General features: G+C 42.9%; 1 protein-coding gene across 1 annotated transcript; it reads right to left on the minus strand.

Moving 5' to 3' along the window:
* Nucleotides 1-8,400: 8,400 nt before the first annotated feature.
* Nucleotides 8,401-13,621, minus strand: LOC311136785 (muscarinic acetylcholine receptor M2-like; the record flags this gene model as incomplete). The annotated part of the gene is made up of 3 exons (XM_084171062.1): nt 8,401-8,730; nt 12,209-13,171; nt 13,448-13,621. 3 exons carry the CDS (start codon nt 13,619-13,621, stop codon nt 8,401-8,403), a joined length of 1,467 nt encoding a protein of 488 aa, XP_084027188.1.
* Nucleotides 13,622-15,166: the final 1,545 nt, after the last annotated feature.

The raw sequence follows: 15,166 nt of genomic DNA on the forward strand, positions 1-15,166 counted from the left end.
AATCTCCCTCGATCTGGGGCTCCACGCAAGATCTCACCCCGTGGGGTCAAAATGATCACAAGAACAGTGAGCAAAAATCCCAGAACCACACGGGGGGGACCTAGTGAATGACCTGCAGAGAGCTGGGACCAAAGTAACAAAGCCTACCATCAGTAACACACTACGCCGCCAGGGACTCAAATCCTGCAGTGCCAGACGTGTCCCCCTGCTTAAGCCAGTACATGTCCAGGCCCGTCTGAAGTTTGCTAAAGTGCATTTGGATGATCCAGAAGAGGATTGGGAGAATGTCATATGGTCAGATGAAACCAAAATAGAACTTTTTGGTAAAAACTCAACTCGTTGTGTTTGGAGGACAAAGAATGCTGAGTTGCATCCAAAGAACACCATACCTACTGTGAAGCATGGGGGTGGAAACATCATGCTTTGGGGCAGTTTTTCTGCAAAGGGACCAGGACGACTGATCCGTGTAAAGGAAAGAATGAATGGGGCCATGTATCGTGAGATTTTAAGTGAAAACCTCCTTCCATCAGCAAGGGCATTGAAGATGAAACATGGCTGGGTCTTTCAGCATGACAATGATCCCAAACACACCGCCCGGGCAACGAAGGAGTGGCTTCGTAAGAAGCATTTCAAGGTCCTGGAGTGGCCTAGCCAGTCTCCAGATCTCAACCCCATAGAAAATCTTTGGAGGGAGTTGAAAGTCCGTGTTGCCCAGCGACAGCCCCAAAACATCACTGCTCTAGAGGAGATCTGCATGGAGGAATGGGCCAAAATACCAGCAACAGTGTGTGAAAACCTTGTGAAGACTTACAGAAAACGTTTGACCTGTGTCATTGCCAACAAAGGGTATATAACAAAGTATTGAGAAACTTTTGTTATTGACCAAATACTTATTTTCCACCATAATTTGCAAATAAATTCATAAAAAATCCTATAATGTGATTTTCTGGAAAAATAATTATCATTTTGTCTGTCATAGTTGACGTGTACCTATGATGAAAATTACAGGCCTCTCTCATCTTTTTAAGTGGGAGAACTTGCACAATTGGTGGCTGACTAAATACTTTTTCCCCCACTGTATGTCTGGAATGGTGATACGTCCCTCTGCTGCCTCTCTCAACCCGTAACACTCTTTTTCTTCTATTTGAGAGGGATATAACGGAGATATTACCTGTTTATCCTGGGATACATGATATCCCGGGGCGAACGGTGAGGAAGTGCCGAGGCTATATACCCCCCACAGGTGTTCTGATACTGCTGGAGGACAGCTGTAAATTGTTGGACTTTATTTAGATTATTTTCCAGAGCCCTCACGAGGTCCTGGTTCTTTTCATCTAATTCATGAGCCCGCCCATCTGCTATATTCCATATTCGAGCCGAATTGGTAGATTGCTTGTGCGCTTCTTTTAGCGCATCCATGGCTTTATTAAACTTTCCTTCTTCTAGCCCCGCTTTAAAAGGAGAATCGTGGCCGTCGGTTGCCATTTCAATAGTTATTATTCCGACGCCTCTACGGACGGTGTCCAGAGTGTTTAGATCTCCTCACCCACGGCTCTAATACACGCCAATTTTAACTATTTTTCAGGTAGTGATACCCACTTCCCGGAGAGTAGTTATGGTATAGGTGCCTAATAATTTGGTCACGGGACCTGACACCTTGTATTAGAACCAAAACTAAAGTGGTCCTCTGTAGCTCAACTGGTAGAGCACAGCGCTTGTAACGCCAAGGTAGTGAGTTCGATCCACGGGACCACCCATACACAAAAAAAATTATGCACGCATGATTGTAAGTCGCTTTGGATAAAAGCGTCTGCTAAATGGCATATTATTATTATAAAGCGTCTGCCATTACTGGAGAATACGGGTGACCTAATGTCTTATACCAGTGTTACACCTCAAATATCCCTGTTGTTGACAACACACATTACCAAATTATTCACAGTTGTCTTCCTATTTCCACATCATCTGTCAAGGTTCCCTGCCCCAATAGGGCATAAACCAACCTGTCTCTTTATTGCTACTGTTAATACACACAAATCATGTTCAAATAACAATCAAATATCTTCTTGCTTTTCTAAAAATGAATGTGGCTCTCCTCCAGAACTTATAGGCAACATTTTATCACTATCCACATTCCCTTCTTTTGGTCCTTCTCCATGGACTACTTCTCTACAACCTATCGTACCAGTACATGGATGTGCCAACATCTCCATATAGACTACAGACACTTAAACAGACTCCAACCCCTAATCTAACCTATAAGGGGGCTAAACCCTCCTGAACATGCTGTGCCCGCAGTGCTCCAGTCTAACCTATTAGGGGGCTAAACCCTCCTGAACATGCTGTGCCCGCAGTGCTCCAGTCTAACCTATTAGGGTGCTAAACTCTCCTGAACATGCTGTGCCCGCAGTGCTCCAGTCTAACCTATTAGGGGGCTAAACCCTCCTGAACATGCTGTGCCCGCAGTGCTCCAGTCTAACCTATTAGGGGGCTAAACCCTCCTGAACACGCTGTGCCCGCAGTGCCTAGTCCTACCGGTAGAATTTACAGTGGGCCTACTAAATAAACTCAGGCTTTTCTAGGTCCGTATCCTATAATTGTTCAGCCTACGATTTTCATCTCCCCAAGATGTCAGAATGATTTTCATCTCCCCAAGATGTCAGAATGACTGTTAATGGGTGTAGGAACTGTGCCTACCTTGTTTTTTTTTTTGTTTTTTTTTGCTCCACTGATTCGGACTCTCCAGTTCAACCGTGAATCGTGGTGAACCCTTCTCGCAGCGCCAACTGTTAGGTTCTAAATAAACAGAGTAAAAAACTAAAGGACGACTAGGAAAAGCTCAAACCAAGTTTATTCACCCACAAGCACATATATTTAAACCTTCCTCCTATGCTGAGTCTCCTCCTTGCACACCTGGACAGCCAATACATCTCTGTTGCTAGACAGGACTTTAGTGATGCCTGTTCTTTCTCATTTCATCTGACCTGACCTCGGGCCCAAATTCCTCAGTCCTCCCCAACTCACGGCTGTCCTACCTTATCTGTTGACTGGAACCAGACTGTGGCCCTTCTCCTCTCCATAGAATACCTGAGATTTAACAATGACATGTTCTTCCTGCACTCCCCTTTCTCACTCAGTAGATTTCCATACCCTCAGTTCTAATATGGCAACATGAATAAGGATATTTCATATTACTAGAAGTTAGTACCCAACACAGGGAAAATGTATGGAGTAAAAAGTACATTATTTTCTTTAGGAATATAGTGAAGTAAAAGAAAAGTTGTTAAAAATATAAAAAGTAAAGTATAGATACCCCAAAAAACTATGTAAGTAGTACTTTAAAGTATTTGTACTTAAGTCATTTACACCACTGGTCCTGTATTGACGTTTTGACTGTTTGACGGCTCGTCGGAGGTCGTAGCGGGATTTCTTATAAGCGTCCTTATTAGAGTCCCGCTCCTTGAAAGCGGCAGCTCCGTTGAAATGACGTGGCAACAATGTTGATTCAACCAGTGTGTGCCCAATGGACAGAGCATGTAAATAGTGCGCAACGAGGCATGCTCATCGCTCTCTAGCGCACTGCTGTCTGTGTCATCACTGTCGTTGAGTTTGCATCCATTTGGATTCTGTGATCTTGATGTTGTGGTATCTGGATCAGAATGATCCTATCTAATTATTTTCTTAAAACGTCTTAACAGCCAGATCGATCTGATCCTGGATTGCAAAAAATAGGTTTACAGAATCAGGATCATTCTGATCCAGATTAAAAGTTTGGAAAAACTGGGCCCAGAGCACGAATAAGATTCCGATTTGGATGGTGCCAGGATCGGCCTGGGGAAAGGACTGGTTGGGCTCGGGAATGAAAAAACAGTGCCCCAATTCCAAAGGGCCTACGTTGACCACCATCATTATTCTACACGGTTCACCTGTGGATCTATTTTCATTGGGGTCCCCAGCTTGATGAATGGCTGTAGGCCAAGGTTCGGTTTGCTTTATTATAGGCCTACTCATCTCAAACAGGATTTCTTCTGAAGTTGAACGGCTTGGCGTCAAAGTCTTGTTTGACGCTGAATATTTTATTTATTTTTCTCTCGTCTCTCTTGGTATTCATTTGAGCAACATACTGACACGTACCAGGGGATATCAGAACAGCCCTCTGTGCATCATGTCGGTCCAGCCAGCTTTTAAAGTTGTGTCAAACTTTGACTGTGTGGCCGTTATGTCAACCCCCAGTCTGTAAACCTGATAGCAATGGTTATGGACAAAATAGGCTACATTGGTACTGGCTACATTCACAACATGACACTGATGTTCTCTTCTAGCTTGCATATGACATTAAAGTCAGGTTTATTTTTGGTAGCAATCAGCATATCCCCTGCCATACCAACCACAATGCACACACACACTAACATGTCTGGTGCAAAATGGCATCCAAGTGCCTCTATGTTGCTGTGTCCCATCAATTTAACCTCTAGAGGGCACTCACACCTCAGCAATCAATGCAAGATGAGCATCCAGTTAGGAGTTAGGACATAGGAGTCCCTGTAATCTGAACAACATTACACCATTACCCACACCACTGTAGCTCCCACAACCCAGTACTTATCCTGGCACCCACAGTACCAGTACATAAATGAAAACACCACACACACAGTGTGTGTGGATGTGTTTGTGTGTGTTTGGAGGGCTGTGTTACACATGATGTCCCACATACAGTACGACAGTCCAAGTGAATGGGCCTTAACTACTGTTGTTGATGTTGTGTTTTTCATGCTGTGATTTATAGCACTACTGAAGACAGGGGAATTATGATATTATGACCTGTGTCTGATGACTGATGCTTTGGCTAGTCTAGATGATAAATACACATATTCCTCTCTCAATAGCTGTCTTCTGGTGGAGATGAATGAGCTATCTGAGCTGGAAAATATGAACACAGACAAAAAACCACCCCCGAACCACATCACTGTGTCATTTCCCAGTAAGATCCATTTTCAAGGTGGTGAAAATTGTTGGTTGATGTGTTACCATGTTGAATAGTGCTCTAAACCATTCTCTGTGATAAAGAAAGGACATTCAGTTTGACATATTATTTTTCATTTATTCCCAATTCAAAATACCTGTTGTGGTTAAATGTATGGAGTATGAATAAGCAGGACAAGAGGAGGGGAGGGTAGAGGATAGGTAATGGGGACCAAAGGTAGTTATATCGCAATAGCTCACGTTATACAGTTAAAGGGTTGAATAACAGCTGTGGTTTAGCATTTTTCTTTATCGGTATATACAGTATACTCCTCTCCCCCCATAAGCACATAAATATACAGTGCCTTCAGAAAGTATTCATACCCCTTGACTTACAGTATTCCACATTTTGTTGTGTTACAACCTGAATTCAAAATCCATTAAATATATTTTTTCTCTCACCCATCTACACACAATACCCCATAATGATAAAGTGAAAACATGTTTTTAGAAATGTTTGCAAATTTTTTGAAAATGAAATACAGAAATATCTCATTTACATAACTATTCACACCCCCGAGTCAATACATGTTAGAATCACCTTTGGCAGCGATTACAGCTGTGAGTCTTTCTGGGTAAATCTCTAAGAGCTTTGCACACCTGGATTGCACAATATTTGCACGTTATTCTTTAAAAAAGTATTCAAGCTCTGTCAAGTTGGTTGTTAATCATTGCTAGACAGACATTTTCAAGTCTTGCCATAGATTTTCAAGCAGATTTAAGTCAAAACTGTCACTAGGCCACTCAGGAACATGCAATGTAGTCTTGGTAAGCAACTCCAGTGTATATTTGGCCTTGTGTTTTAGGTTATTGTCCTGCTGAAAGGTGAATTTGTCTCCCAGTGTCTGTTGGAAAGCAGACTGAACCAGGTTTTCTCTAGGATTTTGCCTGTGCTTAGCTCTATTCCGTTTCTTTTTATTTAAAAAAAACCTCCCTAGTCCTTACTGATGATAAGAATACCAATAACATGATGCAGCAACTACCATGCTTTAAAATATGAAGAGTGGTACTCAGTGATGTGGTGTGTTGGATTTGTCCAAAACATAACGCTTTGTATTCAGGAAATGAAGTTAAGGTTTTTGCAGTTTTACTTTAGTGCCTTATTGCAAACATGAATATTGTTTTGGAATATTTGTATTCTGTACAGGCTTCCTTCTTTTCACTCTGTCCTATCACAGCCATTAAACTCTGTAACTGTTTTAAAGTCACCATTGGCCTCATGGTGCAATCCCTGAGCAGTTTCCTTCCTCTCCGGCAACTGAGTTAGGAAGGACTCCTGTATCTTTGTAATGACTGGGTGTATTGATACACCATCCAAAGTGTAATTAATAACTTCACCATGCTCAAAGGGATATTCAATGTCTGCTTTTTTTTATTTTTACCCATCTACCAATAGGTGCCCTTCTTTGCGAGGCATTGAAAACCTCCCTGGTCCTGTTTTTGAAATTCACTTGTGTGGGGTACAGAGACGAGGTAGTCATTAAAAAAATAATGTTAAACACTATTATTGCACACAGAGTGAGTCCATGCAACTTATTATGTGACTTGTTAATAAAAAAAATATTCAGGCTTGCCATAACAAAGGGGTTGAAGACATTTTAGCTTTTAATTTTCATTAATTTGTGAACATTTCTAAAAACATAATTCCACTTAGACATTATGGGGTATTGTGTGTAGGCCAGTGAAACAAAATCTCAATTGAATCAATTTCAAATTCAGGCTGTAACACAACAAAATGTCGAAAAAGTAAAGAGCTGTGAATACTTTCTGAAGGCAGACGCATGGTGTACGCAGACTCACTCACTCACAGATACACTACATGACCAAAAGTATGTGGACACCTGCTTGTCGAACATCTCATTCCAAAATCATGGGCATTAATATGGAGTTGGTCCCCCCTTTGCTGCTATAACAGCCTCCACTCTTCTGGGAAGGCTTTCCACTAGATGTTGGAACATTGCAGCAGGGACTTGCTTCCATTCAGCCACAAGAGCATTAGTGAGGTCGGGCACTGATGTTGGGCGATTAGGCCTGGCTCGCAGCCGGCGTTCCAATTCATCCCAAAGGTGTTCGATGAGGTTGGATTCATCACTCCAGCTGACGCTTGGCATTGTCCATGGTGATCTTAGGCTTGTGTGCGGCTGCTCGGTCATGGAAACTAATTTCATGAAGTTCCCGACTAACAGTTTTTGTGCTGACGTTACTTCCAGAGGCAGTTTGGAACTCGGTAGTGAGGGTTGCAACCAAGGACAGACGATTTTTACGCTCTACGCGCTTCAGCCCTCAGCTGTCTTGTTGTGTGAGCTTGTGTGGCCTACCACTTCGTGGCTGAGCCGTTGTTGCTCTTAGATGTTTCCACTTCACAATAACAGCACTTACAGTTGACCGGGGCAGCTCTAGCGGGGCAGAAGTTTGACGAACTGACTTGTTGGAAAGGTGGCATCCTATGACTGTGCGACGTTGAAAGTCACTGAGCTCTTCTGTAAGGCCATTCTACTGCCAATGTTTGTCTATGGAGATTGCATGGCTGTGTGCTCGATTTTGTACACCTGTCAGCAACAGGTGTGGCTGAAATAGCCAAATCCACTAATTTGAAGGGTTGTCGACATACTTTTGTATATATAGTGTATATGTATATTTACAGGTGTATTTGTACAGTCTTATGTTTCTCTGAAACTGTTGCTTTTGGTAGTGCGGGAAATTCTCAGTCTTCTTCCTCTCTTCTCTCTCTTTCCTCTTCTTCTCCTAGATATATATCGACAGTACTGGTGTTTTTATGTTCTTTCTCAGAATACTATCTTATTTGAACAAGCTAAACCTAATTTATACTTACATAGGGGAACATCTATAACCATGTGTCATAGTATATCAACCTTAAGTGTCTGAACAGTGCAGAAACAGCTCCGAGCAAACCTCTGCCACTGCACCTGTGTAGCAAACAGCAAACAAGCGCTGAACAACAAGCAATCACAAGACGTAAGACAGAATCACCCAGACATACCAGAGACATCCAAATACATACCATGGAGTAGACATGTGTGTCACATACCCAAAACATAACATAGATAGTCATTATGTAAACAGAGTTTAGCCACCATGTTGAAACCAAATGTTTCATGAGAATAGCAGTCTAATTTGGAACCTACTCATGTAAAACCACAACCAACATAGATACACATCTGAGCTGCATTTAATTCTAAGAAGTTGTCTCCCCTCTTCCTTCTGCCCTGGTTCAGCCCCCTGCACGGATCAAAGACGACTGGGTAGGCCTAAACAATAGCTTCACCTACTTTCACCTATCCAGTCCTATCAGATCTGTGAGTATCTGAGTGAATGAAGACAGCAGCTTCCCAGCCATGACCCCTGACCCCCTGGTCCTCATGACCTCATTGTGCGTATGTTCCTGTACTGGCAGAGCAGCAGCTGTCTGAAGGTGTTCTTGAAGGTGGTGTTGCACAGGGCGTAGCAGGCCGGGTTGACGGTGCTGTTGATGTAGCACAGCCAGTAGCCAAAGGTCCACAGCGAGTTGGGGATGCAGCTGGAGTAGAAGGTGTTGATGAGCACCATCACATTGTATGGCGTCCACGTGGCCACGAATGCCACCAGAATGGCCATGATGGTGCGCGTCACCTTCTTCTCCCGAGACGGAGGGCCCTTCCTCTTCTTCGTCTTCCTCTTGGAGCTCTGCTTGGAGTTCCTCTTGGTCACCTGGAGACAGAAAAGTGATAGATATTTGTACCAGATGATGTACATGATGATACCTTCTCCCCTACCACACATAGGTTGGAGTCATTAAAACTTGTTTTTCAACCACTCCACAAATGTCTTGTTAACAAACTATAGTTTTGGCAAGTTGGTAGGACATCTACTTTGTGCATGACAACAAGTAATTTTTCCAACAATTGTTTACAGACAGATTATTTCACTTATAATTCACTGTATCACAATTCCAGTGGGTCAGAAGTTTACATACACTAAGTTGTCTGTGCCTTTAAACAGCTTGGAAAATTCCAGAAAATGATGTCATGGCTTTAGAAGCTTCTGATAGGCTAATTGACATAATTTGAGTCAATTGGAGGTGTACCTGTGGATGTATTTCAAGGCCTACCTTCAAACTCAGTGCCTCTTTGCTTGACATCATGGGAAAATCAAAAGAATTCAGCCAAGACCTCAGAAAAAAAATTGTAGACCTCCACAAGTTTGGCTCATCCTTGGGAGCAATTTCCAAATGCCTGAAGGTACCACATTCATCTGTACAAACAATAGTACGCAGCCGTCATACCGCTCAGGAAGGAGACGCATTCTGTCTCCTAGAGATGAACGTACTTTGGTGCGAAAAGTGCAAATCAATCCCAGAACAACAGCAAAGGACCTTGTGAAGATGCTGGAGGAAACAGGTACAAAAGTATCTATATCCACAGTAAAACAAGTCCTATATCGACGTGACCTGAAACGCCGCTCAGCAAGGAAGAAGCCACTGCTCCAAAACCGCCATAAAAAACCCAGACTACGGTTTGCAACTGCACATGGGGAGAAAGATTGTACTTTTTGGAGATATGTCCTCTGGTCTGATGAAACAAAAACAGAACTATTTGGCCATAATGACCATCGTTATGTTTGGAGGAAAAAGGGGGCTGCTTGCAAGCCGAATAACACCATCCCAACCGTGAAGCACGGGGGTGGCAGCATCATGCTGTGGGGGTGCTTTGCTGCAGGAGGGACTGGTACACTTCACAAAATAGATGGCACCATGAGGAAGGAAAATTATGTGGATATATTGAAGCAACATCTCCAGACATCAGTCAGGAAGTTAAAGCTTGGTCTTAAATGGGTCTTCCAAATTGACAATGACCCCAAGCATACTTCCAAAGTTGTGGCAAAATGGCTTTAGGACAACAAAGTCAAGGTATTGGAGTGGCCATCACAAAGCCCTGACCTCAATCCTATAGAACATTTGTGGGCAGAACTGAAAAAGCATGTGCGAGCAAGGAGGCCTACAAACCCAACTTATTGTGGGAAGCTTGTGGAAGGCTACCCGAAACGTTTGACCCAAGTTAAACAATTTAAAGGCAATGCTACCAAATACTAATTGAGTGTATGTAAACTTCTGACCTACTGGGAATGTGATGAAAGAAATAAAAGCTGAAATAAATCATTCTCTATACTATTACTCTGACATTTCACATTCTTAAAATAAATTAGTGATCCTAACTGATCTAAGACAGGGTATTTTTACAAGGATTAAATGTTAGGAATTGTGAAAAACTGAGTTTAAATGTAATTGGCTAAGGTGTATGCAAACTTCCGACTTCAACTGTAAAATCTCTTAAGCTTTTTGACACTGAGTATACCAAACATTAGGAACACCTTTCTAATATTGAGTTGCACCCCCCTTTGCCCTCAGAACTTCCTCAATTCGCAATTCGTCGGGGCATGGACTCTACAAGGTGTCGAAAGTGTTCCACAGGGATGCTGGCCCATGTTGACTCCAATGCTTCCCACAGTTGTATCAAGTTGGCTGGATGTCCTTTGGGTCGTGGACCATTCTTGATACACAAGGAAACCTGTTGAGCGTTGTTGTTCTTGACACAAACTGATGCGCCTGGCAACTACTACCATACCCCTTTCAAATGCACTTTTGCCAATTCACCCTCTGAATGGGTCACATACACAATCAATGACTCAATTGTCTCAAGGCTTAAAAATCATTCTTTAACCTGTCTCCTCCCCTTCATCTACACTACCGGTCAAAAGTTCTAGAACACCTACTCATTCAGGGGTTTTTCTTTATTTTTTACTCTTTTCTACATTGTAGAATAATAGTGAAGATATCAAAGCTATGAAATAACACATATGGAATCATGTTGTAACCAAAGAACCAAAGAAGTGTTAAACAAATTCTTCAAATAGCCACACTTTGCCTTGATGACAGCTCTTGGCATTCTCTCAACCAGCTTCATGAGGTAGTCACCTGGAATGCATTTCAATTAACAGGTGTGCCTTCTTAATGCGTTTGAGCCAATCAGTTGTGTTGTGACAAGGTAGGGGGGGTATACAGAAGATAGCCCTATTTGGTAAAAGACCAAGTCCATATTATGGCAAGAACAGCTCAAATAAGCAACGAGAACCAACAGTCCATCATTATTTTAAGACATGAAGGTCAGTCAATACAGAACATTTCAAGAACTTTGAACGTTTCTTCAAGTGCTATGATGAAACTGGCTCTCATGAGGACCGCCACAGGAATGGAAGATCCAGAGTTACCTCTGCTGCAGAGGATAAGTTCATTAGAGTTACCAGCCTCAGAAATTGCAGCCCAAATAAATGCTTCACAGAGTTCAAGTAACAGACACATCTCAACATCAACTGTTCAGAGGAGACTGTGTGAATCAGGCCTTCATGGTCAAATTGCTGCAAAGGAACCACTACTAAAGGACACCAATAAGAAGAAGAGACTTGCTTGGCCCAAGAAACACGAGCAATGGACATTAGACCGGTGGAAATGTGTCCTTTGGTCTGGAGTCCATATGACCCTCCAGGCTGTGTAAGGGCTATTTTACCAAGAAGGAGTGATGGAGTGCTGCATCAGATGACCTGGCCTCCGCAATCCCCTGACCTCAACCAAATTGAGATGGTTTGGGATGAATCGGACCACAGAGTGAAGGAAAAGCAGCCAAGAAGTGCTCAGCATATGTGGGAACTCCTTCAAGACTGTTGGAAAAGCATTCCAGGTGAAGCTGGCTGAGAGAATGCCAAGAGTGTGCAAAGCTGTCATCAAGGCAAAGGGTGGCTATTTGAAGAATCTCAAATATAAAATATATTTTGATTTGTTTAACACTTTTTTGGTTACTACATGATTCCATATGTGTTATTTCATAGTTTTGATGTCTTCACTATTATTCTACAATGTAGAAAATCGTAAAAATAAAGAAAAACCCTTGAATGAGTAGGTGTTCTAAAACTTTTGACCGGTAGTATACAATGATTGAAGTGGATTTAACAAGTGACATCAATAAGGGATCATAGCTTTCACCTGGATTCACCTGGTCAGTCTATGTTATGGAAAGAGCAAGTGTTCTTAATGTTTTGTATACTCAGTGTATATATTTTTTTTATTCACTTTAAATTTCTCCTTCAGTATTTGAATACACATATATATTCTGCTGTACATTATATATATCAACACCTTTAACAGCGTCCGTGTCACCAGGCTGTGTTTCTCTGTGGCAGGGGTGGAATCTGTGTTGCTGTGCGTGGCTGTGTATGTCTCTCCCTCAGGCCAGGGGTTGCTTCTGATACAGGAGAGTTTGGGCCCGCAGCATGTGGCCTGGTTCTGAGAGCAACACCGCGTCTGGCTGGGTTTGGCCTCACCGTTTGACCCCTTCTGTGATAGGCCAGGCTCTTCCCTTTGATTGGATGTTGTGGTAGAGCTATCTTTGTCTGGCCCATACCCTCTGCAGGGCTCCCTGCCATTCTTCTGCTGGACCCCCTCCCCGGCCTTCTCTCCATCCCCACCTTCCTCCTCCTCCTCCTCCTCCTCCCCAGTCACAGTGCAGTCGTTGGGCTGGGCCCTGAACCCATCCTCCTGGCTCTGCGATGGGCCTTCTCCCAGGCTATTCCCTGAAGGTTTCCTGCTGTTCCTCCGTACCCGGCTGCGGCTGGCCCTGGATATGCGCCAGTAAAGGCTGATCATGATGGCCACAGGCAGGTAGAAGGCTGCGATGGCTGTGCCAAATGTCACCGTTGCGTTGGAGAAGAACTGGATGTAGCACTCGCCAGGCGGCACCGTCCGCCCACCCACGATGAACTGCCAGAACAAGATGGCAGGGGCCCATAGTACGAATGACAGCACCCAGGCCGCCGCAATCATCAGCCCCGCCATCGTGGTGCTGCGGCGCACCGGATAGCTGAGAGGCTTGGTGATGCAGAAGTAGCGGTCGAAGCTGATGATGAGGAGGTTCATAACCGAGGCGTTGCTGACCACGTAATCAATGGCCAACCACAGGTCGCACATGACTGGGCCTAAGGGCCAGTGTCCAATCACAATGTAGACGGTGTAGAGGTTCATGGAACACAGGCCAATGATGAGGTCAGCACAGGCTAGGCTGAACAGGAAATAGTTGTTGACAGTCTGGAGGTTCCTATTGACCTTCATGGAGAGCATACAGGAGAATATTAGAAAATACATTGTCAAAAAAGACAATGATATGTGTAGGACCAGGAGTAACTCCTGACCCTAACAATGTGCAATTCACTTTGCCAATATCTTTGCATCACAACACTAAAGAATAACAGGTCTCCAGTATTTTAGGTGTACTGAATATTGGCTATCCAATAGCCGACCTTTTCAACTATTGGAGAGACCACCTGTATCATAAGCATATAATTAATTAAAACAATGAAGTGATGGATCTTTAATCCAAACCTTTATGGAGAGCATAACCAGGATGTTGCCAATGATGGTGACGAGGCTGAGTGACCCGGCCACCAGGATGATGAGGACGATCTCTACCGTTTTGTAGGGACTCCTAGAGAAGAGACTGTTGCTTCCATTGTCGGAGCTGAGGTTGGAGTAGTTGGTGAAGTTGAGCATCTCCATCTTGTCTGGTCTTGGTTATCCTTTTCAAGTATGCTTCGGGGCCAGTCTCAGAACTATAAGATACACCTGGTAATGACAAAGATTACATCCGTTTTTCATAAGAGATTCTCCATTAAGCATTCTTTTTAGTCCAGGATAAGGCTTAATATGTGTCCAGGAAATCAGCCCTAAATGTATTAAGTCTAAGCATGAGTGCATCTCTTTTAGAGTGTGTGTGTGTGTGTGTGTGTGTGTGTGTGTGTGTGTGTGTGTGTGTGTGTGTGTGTGTGTGTGTGTGTGTGTGTGTGTGTGTGTGTAAGCATTTTCTCTGTACTCCTCCCAATCAACTACCTGATGATATTGTACTTGGTTCCTTTGTAATTTCCGACACCAGCTTCCTGACTGGTAGGGGAGAGCAAGTGTGTGTTTGTGCGCGAGTCTGTATTCCTTTACCCAGGTGTGGAAAAAATGGCAGGTGAGCAAATAAAAGCCCTTTCCTGTAGCTACAGGGTTTAAAAATACACACAGAAGTGTCCTATATACCAAAATCAATATGCAGTATCACCCCTGGATATTTTAAGACAGGTATGAAGGAGCAGCATTCTCAGATCCAATTTACAAAGGATTATTGGTGAGCAGAAATGACATGATTCCTAATATTTATCCACCTGCTGCTGTGTTTGTAGAAAGTAGATTTGACCCGAATGTTAACTGCTGAACACTGAAGACTAGATTAACAGTAAATAGTTTACCTAATAATTACCTAAATTACAAAATTAAATGTTTGTTTCATTATCCTGTAAGCCTTTGGATAAGGAGGGACAGCAATCCATTCTATGGTTTTGTTTACCTGACTGCTGTCTTCTAATGCTATCATTTATGTCCAAAACCCAATGCAAGTCAATATCTCCCAAATAAGCATGTTTTAAATTGTATACGAATCCGCATTTGGGGAAACAGCGCCCCAGCACCTTTATTATTGTTTTTGTTTTGTTGATGAAATGTGCAGTACATATTCTGCTGTTCTATCACGTGTGCAATGATGTCAGAGGGGGAAAAAACAGTGTTTGTTGTTTGCAGTAACTTCTTTGTTGACTTCATTGAGCTACACAGTCAATTCCAGTCACATTGGGATGATTTTGAAACATTGAAACCATTTTATTTTATTTGGGTGAACTATCCCTTTAATGATCTTACACACTTGGCCTATTTGTACTGTATTTGGCTCATCTTTGCTATGAGTTTGAATGCCTTTTAACTGTATGATTTCCTGGCCAAGGCTCCCCTCCTGGCTCTTTGGTGACCTGAAAGTACTTACTGGGATAGGATGTGACCTGACAGGTCAAGTTAGAGCGCATTATTAGGTCACCCTCACCTCTAAGACAGCTCATTTACATTATCTGGTTTACCTGGAAACATACATGTTGACATTTAAGCAGAAAGCTAATCTGAGTATAAGAGCCAAGTTAAGAATGTCAAGTTGTTTCCCCTAATTTTATGGGCTTGTAGAAGTACAAGCAGGTAGTGTAGTGGTTAGAGCATTGGGCCAGTAACTGAAAGGTTGCT

This window comes from Coregonus lavaretus (genome assembly GCF_964263955.1).
Source record: "Coregonus lavaretus genome assembly, chromosome: 11".
NCBI lineage: Eukaryota > Metazoa > Chordata > Actinopteri > Salmoniformes > Salmonidae > Coregonus > Coregonus lavaretus.